This window comes from Rhipicephalus sanguineus, chromosome 10 (assembly GCF_013339695.2).
Source record: "Rhipicephalus sanguineus isolate Rsan-2018 chromosome 10, BIME_Rsan_1.4, whole genome shotgun sequence".
Classification (NCBI taxonomy): Eukaryota; Metazoa; Arthropoda; class Arachnida; order Ixodida; family Ixodidae; genus Rhipicephalus; species Rhipicephalus sanguineus.
In genome coordinates this window covers 141,484,378-141,500,383 of record NC_051185.1, presented here as the reverse complement: position 1 = coordinate 141,500,383, position 16,006 = coordinate 141,484,378, and the positions used below count along the sequence as shown (strand labels likewise).

The window sequence follows — 16,006 nt, the reverse complement described above, 5'->3', positions numbered from 1 at the left end:
TCTGGGTTGTACAAGCCGAAAGATCTAAATGATTACAAGGCACGACCTAGTCGGAGGCTTTAAATTATTTAGGTACACAAATATAAACGGCGCTCACTCAGACTCACTCAATAAATAAGTTTTTTGCTTAGGACTCACTCGGACTCAGACTAAGCAATATTTTGCTGAAGCAGACTCACTCGGATTCAGACTCACGAAACTTTTCCTCAACCGGACTCACTCCGACTCAGACTCACGAAATTTTTCTGCGGCCAGACTCACTGAACTAAGACTCACGAATGTTTTCGTCAACCATACTCGGACTCTGAATCACCAAAGTTTTTCTCAAGCCGACTCACTCGGACTCAGACTCACGGCTCAATCTGAGTCTGAGTGAGTCGACTCATGAGTGAGTTTCCCGACCTATGGTCGTTCTTCGTCTCGTGTTGCCGTCTTTTTGCGCCGCTTTTATCATGAAGAGCACCAACTGGCCCGGTTTTGCACGCTTTTGCAACGTCAATTCATGATAAAAGCAGCGCAAATACACGGAAACACGAGAAGAACGACGCAGTCATCATGTCGTCATCAGGCACGTGGATCAAAGAGCACGTGAAATCATAGAAGCTTTTCACAGTAAGAAAGAAAAATGACCTTCGCTTTTCCGCCCCATCCATCTATCTCCATGATCGGGAAATCAGCCTCCTCGAAAAATGTGACGAATATCTGTAATGTTGAGGAAGCACGCGCAGGGGACTAGTATTTATATACTTGTGTTTAATAAACACGACAGTTGTTAGCTCAGCGCCTGTGCATGTGTCGTTCTTCGTTTCGTGTTGCCGCCTCCTTGCGCTGCTTTTACCATGAAGATCACCAACTAACCTAGTTTTCTACGCTTTTGTATTCCGTAATCGCCATTGGCTCTTTTGATTGGTTGAGATATTATAAAGAAATCTCAAAGTTTGCTTTAGGTGGGAGCGAAGTGCAATGCGAAAGAAAGAAGGAAATTTAATTACTTGTATAGCGATACATGTGATGCCCTCAGCTCTTTTGTTTGAGGTTAATCAATGAAGCTGCGTCAGCTTTGTTCTGTAAATATTTCTTCCAATAAACAACCACTTACGCAAGGAGCATGGGAGCCATCACAAACGTGAAGTCGGTGTCGACGTCGTGAGGTGGTGCGTTTGGCGTGCACATGCGTTTCATGCGCTTTAAAATTTATTTTAAATATGTTCTAGACTATATTAGCCGCTGATGTTTTGTAAATGACGCGTCCGTGTCCGTCAAAACCTACCGCAGCAGTTATCTCGCTTTCAAATTTTTTGTCACTGCTGCTTTAAAAATTGCAATCTTATAGACCGATGCGCAGAACAACGCCAGTGCGCAACCATTGAAGCCTTTTGCATACAGAAAAGGTGGGCATAATTGCGTCAGCGTGCCTTCGCTATCGCTCCACAGAAATGAAATTATGTATACCTGTAAAATATATGATTAAGCATGAGCGCCCGCACAATTAAGTGTACGCAGTTGTGCGCGTGCTCATGTGGCGTAGCCAGAAATCTTCTTCTGCAAAGGGGGTGAGGGGCGGAGGAGGGTCCCGTGATACTTACTTTTTGTATGTTCATGCGTGTGTAGATATATCCACACGCAAAATAAATAAAATTTCGGGAAAAGGGGGTTTGTACCCCACCAACCTCTACGTCACCCCCCCCCCCCCCCCACCCTCCTTCCTTCCTTCATGGCTACGCCAATGTCAAGCACGAGAAGACTAATGCGGACGCGCGCGCACATGCACAAATTTCCACAATTATCGACGGCTTGACACCGTATCTTTTTATCGTCGTATATGCGTTCAGCACGGGTAAGGAAAGAGAAATAAACTAAGAGAAAGCGATTTGGAACATGTATAAAAATATATTCTTGCTCAATACGGTGTCGCCGAATGTCTTTACTCACGATCCATTCTATTTTCACTGCAGCAATCTTTAGTACCCTATGCGATGTACGAACCGCAGTTTCAACCTCGTGATTCGTTAATCCGGGTGATACGTGACAAATTATTTCAAAAGTAAACGCGAAACAAAGTACATGCATTGAAAAGCTTTTTCAGCGCCACGAGCAGTCACGACACACCCCGATACAACGATACAATGTAGGAGCAGATGTGGGCTTTCGAAACTAATAGACCACTTTCGTAGTCCGCAAGTGCGCTTCCCTGCACTGCATATTCACTCAAATAATGGCGGCACCTGTCGTTCTTCAAGTAGACACGAAGTTTTAGTGAATTCGGCTGTAAACGCTCTAAACACTGTCAGCAGCGCAACACGCTGTTTACAATGGGATAGCTTGCTTTCCTGCCATGCTCGCTGCATGGCAAGAAAGCCAGCTCTACAAGTACGAAAAGTGTATATAAGGCCGACAAAAGCGACCGAGGAAGCTACATGGCTTCAGCTACACAATAAAGTAGCATATCACTCAATAGAGCATTTGTCGGCCAATCCAAAAGCGGGAGTCGTTTTTGAAAGCTCTTTTCTAAGCTTTGCAATCGTAGTTTAAAGAGGCCAAAGTGGGTCTAAATTGAGGCAGCTCTCATAGGCTCTGTGGAAATATCTTCAAATGGCCTGGGAAGGAAGGCGCTTAAAATGTTCTAGTTGTTCCCTAGTATCTAAAACCGTGAGTCGTTTTCGATATCGTGTCTCGTTCGTGAGATATGATTTGTTTTCGTGTGCTTCCCATTCAATTACGGCGGGGCGCCGAGAGATGGCGCGACACGTACATGTCTCGAAATCCTGGGGATGGCGATTGGATTTTCCTCGACTGGTAACAATTATATTTCTGTTTTCCAGAAATAAGGGTGTTTAGAGGATTGCTAACCCCCCATGTTGTGGGTGTTTTTATTTGTGAAAACATCTTTTTCCTGGGGTGTAAGTTATAAACACGGTAAAGACCCCTTAGGAGCGTAAAGTGTTTTCCAGTCTTTGAAACTAACAAACAGTGAAGGTAAGGAAGGCGTACGGAATATTACTTAGATGTTCTAAGTGTAGTATAATAAGTATGACGCACGTGGAAAGCAACTAAAGCGGATGGCAAATCATCGCAGATGGGGACCGAACCTACAACCTTTGGATAACGGATCCGAACACAAATCGATCCATAATTCGCCGTGAACACGAGATCAAATTTTTTTTATAGAAGATATGACACGGCCACGTTGGAGCTCATGCGGTAAAACACCAGATTTAAAGTTGACGACGCCAGAGAGAATCTAAGCACTACGTTGCGTCCTTGCTTTAGCATATATACTAAGTGTTAGTGCTATCGAGGCCTGCACTCGTAGCTTTGAATGACCTGGTTATTGAACTTCCTTCATTGGGCTTAGTTGGAAGTAAACATATGAAGTGGTAGGCGGTTAAAAGACATATGTGGCAGCATGAGACAGAAGCGCTAGTCAACAAAGCAATATATATATATATATACACACATCAAGCGCATGAATGTACCCGTTGTTATTGTTAATAATTCTCAATATTACGTTCTGTGTGTTTAGGTTTGATTAGTTGTTTACGAAAAAGTGGGAAATCCTAAACAACTGTTTAAACGTACACAAGACACGCAAAAAATTGTAAGTTCATAATTCCTCTGCGTACATGTCAACTAACGCAGCTTTCAGGGCGAAATGCGCTATCTTAAAAGAAACACGTTTCGCGGCGCGGAGTGCTGCATTGAAGGCTGACGCCATGCACGAGGATACGCAGTCGTCAACGGTACACGGCGTCTGCACAATAACACGAGTGACATGGGCATTAAGGGAACGTGCTTTATTGCAGGCCAATCTTAAGGGTACAGGTAATGGAAATAGGAGCCCTCGTAGGCCACAGTATCAGTATTCTGTAGAGTCTAGCAGAATAGCAGGCCACCGCTGTCGGCATGCAGAGGAAGGTGTGAAACAGGATGCCGGATGCCGGTATGTCGCTTCTGCGGCAGCTCTCGCAGATTGGGTTTCCGAAGGCGCAGGTGGGGTAGTGCTGCTCGACGTGTCGCAGCTCGGCCTTGAAAGGGCACCCAGACACCGAGTTGACGCAAAAGGCGATCTCTCCGCGCACTTGCTCTAAGTTCAAGGCCACGAACTGGAGGTCAGAAGCTGCACGTGGGACACCGTCCTCGGGACACCAGACTATCGGGGTCGAGTCTTCGCCGCTGGCGTCATCGTAGCCGGTCAACCTTCTAGTGTCGATGAAGTAAATTTCACAGCAAGATACGCACAGGGTGTGGCTGCAGGGCAACATGAAGGACTTGTCAGGAAGAAACCGACAGCCGCAGCAGACGCGAATATTCGGGAGCGGCTGCGCGAACTGAAGGCACTGCCCGCGCAAGGGGCTCTCGAACCCGATGGTGCAATAATCAGAGGTGTTCGCGATCGCAGCGTCGACGTTACTCTGCGTGACACCAGCCTGTGTCTCGCTCTTGCGCCGAGTGCCGTCCTCCTTCGCAGTAATCCTCTCCGTAGGATTTGTCGAAGCCTCGCTTGCTTGAGCAACGTCGTCGGCAGCGGCGGTGTTGAGGGATTTCTTTGCGGTAACGATCACCATCATGGACGCAGCGGTTGAGCAACGAGACGAGTTTGGTCCACTTGCGGCCGTTGAAGCAATGGATGAGTCCGCGATGGCTTCGAGGAGACGCGGCGTCAACGTCTGCAATAAGCACCACTCACAAGGTCCGGCGGCTGCTGGCAGCGAGACTTTCGCTTGGAAATTTTGAGGCGAATGGTGCTGCGTAGATGGTTGAGCCACGTTTTATAGCCACAGAAGGCTCTTTGTGACGTCACCGCTGTCGCACGAGGTCGTCTATTGGCTGCGAGGTTTGATGGGAGGGGCGATGTGCCGACCTTGAGTTTTTTGCGTTCGGAATAAAAGGAACACGAAGGTATTTGGCGGTCCGGGAATCCCGCCACGTGCAATGAGATGCACGACTCGAACATTGGAACCTCTTTTGTTCACAGAAAGGGCGCCCGTGAGTAATAGGCCTCCCAAGGAGGACAGTGCGCCTAGTGCTATGACCCCCACACAGCTGCTTCTAACAGAAAGAAAGTATGACGAACCGTTCTTGAGAGGGAACATCAATTCGTCCACGACTCTTAACCACAATGAGGTTTCTAAGAAGAAGAGCGTGACCTAGAGGCCCCAAGGAGACGGGTGTGGTAAGAGGAGGGATAATCGGGCGTCTCGACAAGCCAGGACTGTGGGTAAAAAAAGATAAGCTTGTAAAGTAGACGTACTGCACAATAAGATTTTTTTGAGTGCGAGTTGTCAAGGAGGGGCCCGTCAGAACGCTTTGTTCAGGGAAGACAAGACGAGGTCCGCATCTTCAGGAGTTGTAAGTCACAAAAGCAGCCGTGATTCACTACGAAGGAATGCGCCTTCGCATCTTCGCCACTCCCCCACTGCGACAAGCTTCGAGGGTGTCTGAGCAGAGGGTAGAAAAAAGGCATGATGAATAACATAAAATTTAAAGGTAATTTCCTTTTTACCAACATGAAATGACTTGAATCAGCACAAATGCATACCCGGTACTCCAAGTACTGTAAATTACCCGTTTAACTCAGTAAACAAACAATTTCTGTGAATGTCACAGCCATTTCGTAATGTAAGAGTACATTACTAGATGCTACTTCTCCTCCAACAGAATAATATCTTTGAGCGTGTCAAGATTTCGAACATCGAATGAGTTTTTATAAAATGTCGCTACCATGCTTAGTCCCCTAACTAAGTATGCTGAACTGGTCGAATAACATTCCAAGCCATAATATATATTTTTTGGTATATAACGTCCCAAAACAGCGATATGATTATGAGGGAATAATAATAATAATATCTGGGGTTTAACGTCCCAAAACCACGATTTGATTATGAGAGACGCCGTAGTGGAGGGCTTCGGAAATTTCGACCACCTGGGGTTCTTTAACGTGCACCTAAATCTAAGTACACGGGCCTCAAACATTTTCGCCTCCATCGAAAATGCAGCCGCCGCGGCCGGGATTCGATCCCGCGCATTCGAGCACCATAACCTCGTCGACTGCCCCGGCGGATGAACATTCCAAGCAAGAACTACATGGTAAGCGTAGGCTATGGCATGTGCTTGAGAGTTTGACTCCTAATTGCGGTGAGGCTGAACTACACCAAGAAATGAACTCGCTGTAAACTCCTCGAGCAGTCCGGCCGGCCACTGCCGACGGCTCTTCTCCGTGCCGTAACAGTTCTGGTGAGCGGGGCCGGGTGACAAACTCCTGAGATATACGCATCACGAGCGAACTGTGAGGCACTACGTCCTTCTGTGTAGATATGTAAATAGTCATTTCGCGCATCTCTCTAAATATGTAAATAGTATCCCTCTATTATCTACCTTTTTCCATGTCCCCTACTACTGCCCGATCCATTGATTTACGTCATTCAGGTGCCAGACGCGCTCCTATGTAGGTTTACAGAAATACCGCATTTTCCTCTCCACAGCCTCCTCCTCGACCTTGACAGTTACCATGCGGCATCATTTTCCAATCTTCGTCTTCTCTCCCCCCTTTTGTATACATTTACTCTAATAAACAACCACTTCATACCGCTGTAAGTCGTCGCGTCAGGTGAAGATAACGGGCCATTGCCTCTTGCGTTTTCGCTCCTGCTTCTTATCTTTGATGGATTTCGTCTCTTGGTCAGGGCCACATTTGGCCAAGTCGCTCCATACACACGATAGTAATGCGTTCGCTACGCTATGTGAAAATTCGGATGTGACGTAGTTGTGTAGCTGCCGGCCGCAACTTCTTTTCTTCGTTCCTCCAAGAGACATGTAGCCATCGACCAGCATATATGTGTTCTTGGAGCGATTTACGGGGAAATTCATCTCGCACACCAGAAAGTCTTGGAGTCGTTGGGCGTCGCCATTTCTCGTAACGAGACAATGATCCAAGCACGAGACGCCCGCGCCGCCGCCCTGTGAACCAGTTCCAATTGCATGTGAATAAAGCAACAGTTTAATAGTTGTTTACGAAAAAGTGGGAAATCCTTAACAACTGTTTAAACCTAAACAAGGTTTACGTTTTTAAGCTTCCAACGCGTGCATTCGCTGCTTCCGCGAAACCGACACACTGCAGCTTTAAAAATTGTTTGACATGTTGCGATTGCAGTGAACAAAAGACATTTTTTTAGGGACATTCTTTGCGGGGACGTTTATTGAGAAGACGTATCTTCCGGGGACGTTCCTTCCGGAGACCGGTATTGCTATCGAGGTATTTCATCCATTGCGTTTCCTCTCATGATATTCGGCCACATGCCGCTAATGGAGGTTTCGTTTGTTTTACGGCAGAGCTGTAAAGGTCAAGGTTGGCCTTGTGTCGTAGATGAAAAATGATATGAGCCGGCACGCGCCATTTTCGTCCCCTTTCCAGTGTTGGTGGTAACGTGCTACAAGTAACGGCGTTACCGGTAACTCGTTACTTTTTTCGGTAACTAAGTAGCGTACCCGTTACAATTTAGAAACTGTAACGGGTAACGTACTTACGTTAACATTTGTCGGTAACGTGTGGTGTCACGTTACTCGTTACTTTTTCATCCTGAGGGTGCCGTTTTCTCAGAGCTCGCCCTGACAAATTCTTTTGTCGCAGCGTCGGATTGCTGTTGGCCTGCCAGGCATTGACCACAAAAGCGCGGGCGGAATCGCTTTTTTTTTGTGTGTGTGGAAATTGTGGGGACCAATTTCTTAAGACGCGCCGACTGCTTGTGTGGAGGTTTGGGCCATAGCCATACAAAGCTTCATGAAAGCCGCATAATTCGCCTTGAGAAACTGTACGTACATGCTTCTCGTGGAAGTGGATGTAGCAGATGGATTGCTGGCACCTGCGCCTTTTCGTGCCCAAAAGACAGGCCGTCCGAAGAGAAAGCGCAAGGGCTGGTTTACTTCATACCACGTGCTGATCGTGAAATTTTTTACGGGGGGGGAAACGAAGAACTTCCCCGAGAGGCTGCGACAACATAAAAACGTTGTCCGCAAGTTCGCGTGACAAAAGAGTACACTCGCTGAGCATAGCATGGTAAACAACCACCGCATCGAATTCGACAACTGCCGCGTCGTCGACTTAAGCGGCTTTCTGTGGAATTCTGGCCCATCCAGGCAACAGCCGGAAACGTCAACCGGTCTACAGGTGCGCTGCCGATCGAGAGTCTGCCTTATTGTGGAGAATAGGCGCGACGCCCGGCTGGAAGAAAACCCTGAAAAAGAATGTGAGCGGGACGCGAAACGTAGAATTTTTTCTCGTAACGCAAAAAAAAAAAACTTTTTTTTTACTCACTACCTTAATACCGCGGTCACACGAACAACCGCGGTTGAGGTAACTACGGTTACGGCTAACCACGGTTACAGGTAGCTACACGGCAGACATTAGCGCACCACGAGAGATCGACACAGATCCGAAAATAGATATTTTAGATTTGATTGAATATTTTATATTTTATGCATGGGGGGGGCTCCCATGCCAGTAGCCCGAAAAGGAACTTAATTTCCTTATTAACTGCATAATTTACGAGGGAAAAAATATCAAACATATTCAATCCGGAGGGACCAATTTCATTACCTGTCGTTCTCGAAAGTTCGCGACGTTGTAAAAGAAAAATATTATCGTTATAAAGAAGATATTTTGTGTATGAAATGTATGCGCAACAAAGAGTCAAGTAACATTGTTTGAAACTTGTAGAACAAAGGAAACTGTTTTTGAAAAATGTCTAAATATGCGACATTTTATAGTAGCTACAAAGTTGATAATGCTTATCAACTTAGTTTTAAAAATAAATTTTGCTTTTTCTGTCTGCAACTGCAGCGATGTTTCTGGTTATTGAACTCCTGAGCGAGTGAGACTGGTCTTGAACACCCTCACATAAACGCTCGCAATATCTGCGGTAATTATACAGGTTAAAGTGAACAAAAAATGTTTATGCACAGATATTTTTTACGTGACTAGCCCATTTAAGCATTTCTTTACTACTACAAAATTCGAGCGTTTATTTTGCTAGCATAAGCACACCATCAGACTTATTGTAAATTTCTTGAGATTTCATTGCTGCCTGCTTTGCGAATAGTGTTGATGATTGAATCGCATATTCTGTATAATGTCACATTGAGAAAAGTGGCTTCCCCATGTGTCAGAGGCAGAAGCCATCACACGTAACTCTAAAGGCAACTTTAAGCCACTATACCATTGCTAACATCCGGTACATTTGTGCAATACTCGTTAAATCAGCATTTTGGGTGTATTCGTTGTTTGGGTTAGAAGTTTTATGTGAAACATAAATTTCAGATTTAAATTATTGTTAATGTGTGTTTCTGCAGCAATGACACATCGATTAAAATTTATGATTGCGGAGTAACGGCAGAGGTAACGCCCGTTACTTTTTTTTTTGGTAACGGTAATGGTAACGCGTTACATTTTTTTTGTAGGTAACGTAGGGCGGTAACGCGTTCCTTTTTTTATAGTGTAACGAGTAACGTATTTAGTTACTTTTTTTCAGTAACGCCTACAACACTGCCCCTTTCTCATCGCCTTCCTCTTCTTCCTCTCCTGCTTCGCTTCCAGAAGACGTGCGCCGACCTGTCCGGCGAGGGGGGCAATAACTTGACACGCGAGACAACTAGTATAGAGAGGAAATAGAAAAGAATGAGGGAATTCCTTGGCGAAAAACATTTTGTTGCCGAGACGAGATTCGAACTCGCGTCCCCACGACACGAATGCGGGTGTCCTAACCACTCGGCTATCCAGGCACGCAAGCAGAGCAGAGCATAGCCTTGTGTAGCATAGTACAACAAGGTGCTGGGAAAATGAAGTGAGGGTGAGGAGGTGGGAAAAGAGAATGGCAGAACGGGCATGGAGAGAAGGACAGAGATATAGAGATAGATAGAAAGAAATAGAAACAGAGAAATAGACAGAAAGAAAGGGAAGAAAGAGAAAAATACAGAAGGCGAGAGACCGACTACAAGCACTGAGAGAGAAAGAATGACATAGTAAGGAAAAGAAAAAAAACAGAGAGAAAGAAAGGAAAGGAAGACCGAAAAATACAGGGCGACAGAGAAAGAAATAGACACAGAGATAACGAGTCCGAATTAGGTCCTTTGCATTGGAGAACAAGTATCGAATCAACTAACCAATCCGTATACAGTTCCCCTGAGAGTAACTGCTGCCTCCGGATGAAATGCATGGGCGCTGAACTGCCACCCCCTTTATGTCGTTTCAGGCTCGTGGAATAGCTAGATAACACTGAGTCTGACATGTGCATTGTATGTAATATTGCATCTGACATGAAACTTATATAGATAAGACCGAGAGTTGGGCGAGTTGGTCTGTCATTATTGCGCGCCGTCTGTATTCTCGCCTTTTGTGCCATGCAAATAATACAGATATATATTTCTTGCACATTACGCTTTTGTTAACTTCAATATCTTCGCGCGGATTCTCAGCCCTCCCCCTTTTTTTGTAATGAGAATTAAAGAATTGGCGACCTGAAGGCGCAACTTTTGAGGGCCCCTGTCCGGCGACATTTTTTCAGCGACATTTTTGCCAGGGTCGTGTATTTAGAGAACGTACCTTCCGGTGACATTTAGTCCGGCGACGTTCTTTCCGGAACCCGGCAATGATATCCGGCCACGTGCATTCGTCTTAAATAGTACGCGTATTTTCCTTTTCTCAAGGCGCTTTTGTGCAGGCCTCGTAAGTTTTTTTGTATCGCGTTGCTACGGTGGCGACAGCAGTCTAACATTAATGCGGGTAAGATGGAATGTAATATAGAGGTGCGTCTTGAGGAACCACGAAGAGTCTACCACTGGAGCTTACCTTACAGACATAACACGGTTTTGGGCGTGCGAAACTGCACAATTTATTTAGACCAACACGCACGGCTAATAATGTTTATGAAGTTTTATTATCCTATTAATACTACAATTACAGAGCAAGGCGATTAAGCTGTATTTAAGCGTGCTTGTGCACGTATTCAAACTTCTCTCGCTCGCGGAAATTTTGACATTTTTACCAAAAATTAATTTATTTAGCGTCGCGTCAGCAAACTTCGGCGGAAAAGGTGAAGAAAAAGCTCCGGTACAGCCGCCATCATTCTTCTCGCGATGAAGTCAACGAAAAGCGGGCTCTGAAGGGTAAACACGGTATACGTGCAAAGCAGCAACAATTTAGGGAAGGGGAAACGGCCACACGAGCCGTGAAAAGTTTGTCTATGTCGCCCGTCTCGCTTGGTTTACAAAATTGAATCTTTAGAAAGTTGTCATGCATGCTTCACCTATTGTGGTGCCTTATCGGCTTAAGTGTTTGTGTTTCTTCCATCATTTGCCCCGTCCAAGAGACGCTTACTGAGAGGTGTCAAGCGCGGGCGTACAATGCGAGAGGTACCGGGTTCGATGTCCATTGCCGACGAGCACACAAAGGAGCGCCTTTCCTTCGCTCCTTTCTGTCTCTCTTTTCTCTGGGCTGTACGAACATGCATTCATTCAGCAATATACGAAGAAATACTCACCCCCCCCCTCCCTCCCTCGTTTCCGTTTCTCTGCGAATCGGTTGTGCTACTCTGGGAGTCATCGTACATCAGCTCCCCTCTACCCTCCTTTGTAGCGAGGTCATGATGCTAACAAGCAGACGCATTCCCGCCAACACTGCGAAACTGGTTTTGACACGCGAATCAAGGACACGTCACCTACTTGTCCAAAAAGTTTTGTTGACGACAGTCTGCATATTTCTGCCGAAAATACTTGTTGCGATATAGATGAAGTGGGAACACCAATGCTGTCCTGGTATTTATGCAAAAACACAAGTCAAGCTTTGCCAGGACTAACGAAATAAATGCAACAAACGATAAAGCCGAGGAAAGTCATGGAGGATATTATTTCTTCTTTTGAACTGTAGCGTAGTATAATGATGACAAAATATTGAAATGAATTAGAGCGGACGAAAAAGAACCCTTTTCGTCGCTGGTATACGAACCCACAAGCTTGCAGGCTTCATGCAGATGGAATGTATCGTATTCATTCGACAGAACAGTATTAGCAATACCGAGCCCTGGTACGGAGTGGTGTTCGGAGGTGCAGGTAAAGTTCACCAAGGAGTGGAAGCTTGCACCGCGAGTTTCGGTGCGCACGTGGCACGTTAAAAGTATGCAGCTTATTATTACTTATTGATTTCGAAGTTTTGTTATCTTCGCAGAGAAGGGAGGAAACCCTTGTCCATTGGTTAATGCCTACATCAATCATTTGGTGCACAGAATTTGCCGCACTGAAACTCCAGAATGCGTGCCCCTGAGCACGTGCTTCGGCACCTGTATTTGACACACGCCATCATAAATAGCAGCGTGTTTCAATAAATTATTCAATCAAGTGGAAGTGGCAGATGAGATCGAAATAAGCCACTATTTAACCAGCGAAAATTGCGGTAAACACTCCGGAGAGCTTGTTTGTAATCAAACAAGCGGTTGCAAAACAAAACAAAAAAGAGAACAACAAAAATACTAAGCATATTTATGATGAGCTTTTCTTATAAAAATTATTTTCGATGGCTAGTTTGGGTGCTTTGAACTTTATAAATGTACCGTCGAGAGAAAAATTATAGGGAACACTAAGTTTATTTTAAAACTCATAGCAGATAAACGCAGTCGCCAAGCGCGCATGCGTTCATAACACGAAATTGTCAATCGTAAAGGCATCTCTTGCATTTCAAGTACGTCACATTGTTATCGGTACAGTACAAACAATCGTTGATTATGGACGATTTCGCTGTTCCAGCTCATTCTGCTCATGACTGTATAATGCATGACGCGACCGCCTTAAAAATGGCGAAGAAAAAAAAGAACAACAAAGCACCTTGTCCTTTTCTTTCTTCTTTTTCTGAACTTTTTTGAAGCTCGTTGTTCTATGTACTTTCGAATTCGCGAAGGTTTGTAATTGCGCGCTTGTTCGTTAGATATGATGGCACGCAATGCGCACACAGTGAGAACTTCAGTGATGCAATAAACGCGCACCTGATGGCGTGAATGAATTATTTTCATGTCTCTAATGTACACGATACCATATGAATTTGTACAATGTCTATCCATAATTGTACACGAAACCATATGAATTTGTACAATGTCTATCCATCCATAAGGAGAGAGAGTGAAATGCTTTGAGGAAAAGGTGGAGATGGTAGGCTGGCTATTCGCCTCATATCCTAGCCCAGGTGCTGGTTGATGTTTATGATACGCACACTGCTAACCACATAACACAGCCAACCACACACACACACACACACACATAGATTACACTGTGTAGAAAGTTTCGATAAGGCTTGTGTCCCGTAAGGACGTGAACAGCGCTTTCGTGGCGCGAAACGGACAGGTGCGGCTTTGCCATGGGCCCAGAATATGTCGCAGTTCCAAGCAGGAGTCCCGCTGAAGGTGTAATGCCGCCTTCAGAAACTGTCTCTCTGATGCGTATCGTCTGCATTCCCACAGAACATGTCGCAGGTCTTCTCAGACGTTATACATTGAACGCACAATGGTGAGTGCGAAGAGAATTGACCTAACAAATGTCTGTCAAACTGTTTATAATGCTATGTAGTTAGTGTCTTTGTTGACGCGGTTTTTGGTATTGAAACTTCCGGTCGCGTTAAAGTAGGCCATCACACACGTAAAAAATGAGCTCCACTGAGAAATAAAGATGAAACAAAACAAAAAAGAAAAACAAAACTGCACGGCGCACATTACCGCGCTTTATATATTAGAGATGAGCCATCTGAAGCCTCTATTTCGAATCTTTTCGACAGTGCCTTTCTCAGAATGAAGGGAAGCGATTCATATCCGTAAGAATGCAGTGGAATTAATGAGTCATCGGGAGGGTCTACGGCACCTCGAGAGTTCGGACCCGGTCACGTGGCCCGAGTGGAGACGTCACATGTGACGTCACGCCATGGCCGTACAATTTCATTGAAAGGCAAGGTTCCATGTGGTCGGCCCATAACGGACAAATGCGCATAGAGGTATACACGCTCCAGCTCCGCCGCCCGCAGCTTTCCCTCCACTATGAAGGTCTCCTCTAGTTGGCCCCGCCCACTTGTATCTTTCCCTCTCCCTTAAGGGTTGCAGATATAAGAGCGTCTCCCGGTATCGGCACTTCATAGCAAATTGGAGGCGCTGTGGAAGGACTCGTCCTCCTAGCGCAATTTCAAAGCTTCCCTACTCTCACGTGCGCTGAACGATCCCCGTGTTTGGGAACGACACTGTGAAATCTTGGGCGAGTGCAAAACGTTCCACTTCCTTTGAGATGAAGCTGGACACTCCTGCCACTGACTGGTGCGATGACGAGATCACGGCCATCGGCGACGAGCTCTTGATGACGAGATGGAGGGCCCACTTAACGAAGAGTTCGCACCCTGGATGGACACCGCTTCGGATAGCAGCGACACCGACGACGAGCCAGAGGGCCCGCCCGTCGGAGAGACTTCAAAGTGGCCGCATACCACAGTCAAGCACGGAGACGGACATGTTATCCATGCTTGTTCTCGACGAGTGGGACCCGGTTCGCTTCGAGCACGAAGAGCCATCGTCGCAGGGCCTGGTGCGCTTCGAGAGCGACCTGCAGGACCTCTTCACTAATCCCTTAACGGGTGTGTACATCGAGACCGTGACAGTCGGCCGGTTCCACGTGGTGGTGGTGGGCCCCTCGGGAACGCCGTACGAGGGCGGCTTCTTCCACTTCCTGATGCAGTGCCCGAAGGACTACCCGATGCGGCCGCCGCGCGTTCGCCTCATGAACACCGACGATGGAAGCGTGAGCTTCAGTCCGAACCTGTACAAAAGCGGCAGGGTGTGCCTGGATATTCTGGGAACCTCGGGCACGTTGGCGTGGAGCCCTGCACACAGCATTTCGAGTGTCGTCGTCTCGATCCAGTCGCTGCTGACGGAGAAGCCGCACTTCAACGAACCCCAGTGGATCAGCGAGGCGCGGTCGGAGGACGGCGGGAGCTACAGTCGCATCGTACAGCACGAGACCATCCGTGTTGCCGTGTGCGACGCTATCGAGGCCTGTCTGAATGGATCCTCACTGTGTCCGGGGTACCTCCAAGGAGTGATGCTCGAACACTTTATCGCCTACTACGAGGAGTACGTAAAAGTGGTCGAGTCCAACTTGGATCTGACGGGTGCGGACATGATGGAACCGCTCTTCTTCGAAACCTACGAGCGAGGACAGTACCAATACGAAAGCTTGCTCGTCAAGCTGCGCAAGATGAAAGCCCAAGTTGAGGATTTCATCACGGCATTACACGTAGGTGAAAATGAGTGGCTGTTCGGATCATGTAATTTCCTTGTGTATGAGTGCAAGAAAATGTCAAGCTGGACATTTTTATTCTGAACGTTGAGCTAAACTGTTGTGATGGTTGCTAGCTCATAGATTGTACTGTGTTTAAGCAGATCGTCACGCTTTAATAAACATCTTCTAAACGAATATGTATTCTTATTCCGTGCGCCTCTGGTGCACAAAAGGTAATGTCAGATTTTTTTTTTAACACGAAAGTGTTTTATGCCGGGGTCCACCAAGTATACACTTCCGTCACGGTTATGACGTTGATAAAATGGACGCCAATGGGTGAGAAAGAAAACCAAGAAAAATTTCCGCCGCTGGGAATCGAACCCACGACGTTGCGGCCGCGACGGTAAGCGCCCGACGCTCAACCGACTAAGCCAACTCGCCAGATGACGGACACTCCACGAACGCGCCTTATGTATTTCACACATCCTCTTTCGCACGGTGCTCTCTGTTGGCGGCGCAGGTAGGCGGGGCAGAGCGGGGCGGTGCCGCCGTCTGTGAGACGTGAAAAGAAGTAATGCGTCGCGATCGACATTTACTAGCGCGTACTCCGAGATTCTGTGCGATATCAGAGGTCATGGTTAAAGCGTCTCGTAACCAGCGAGTGACACTGGCCGCGCTGGCGTCGCCGATGAAACGTAGACACAGTTACGTTCTT

General features: G+C 46.5%; 1 protein-coding gene across 1 annotated transcript; it reads left to right on the top strand.

The window, feature by feature from the left end:
- Nucleotides 1-14,304: 14,304 nt before the first annotated feature.
- On the top strand, nt 14,305-15,393 carry LOC119406773 (ubiquitin-conjugating enzyme E2 Z). Its single transcript, XM_037673503.1, has one exon. It carries the CDS (start codon nt 14,305-14,307, stop codon nt 15,391-15,393), a length of 1,089 nt encoding a protein of 362 aa, XP_037529431.1.
- The last annotated feature ends 613 nt before the right edge of the window (nt 15,394-16,006 follow it).

Coding starts and splice junctions, on each gene's coding strand:
- LOC119406773 (XM_037673503.1), top strand. CDS start 14,305: ATGAAGCTGGACACTCCTGCCACTGACTGGTGCGATGACGAGATCACG.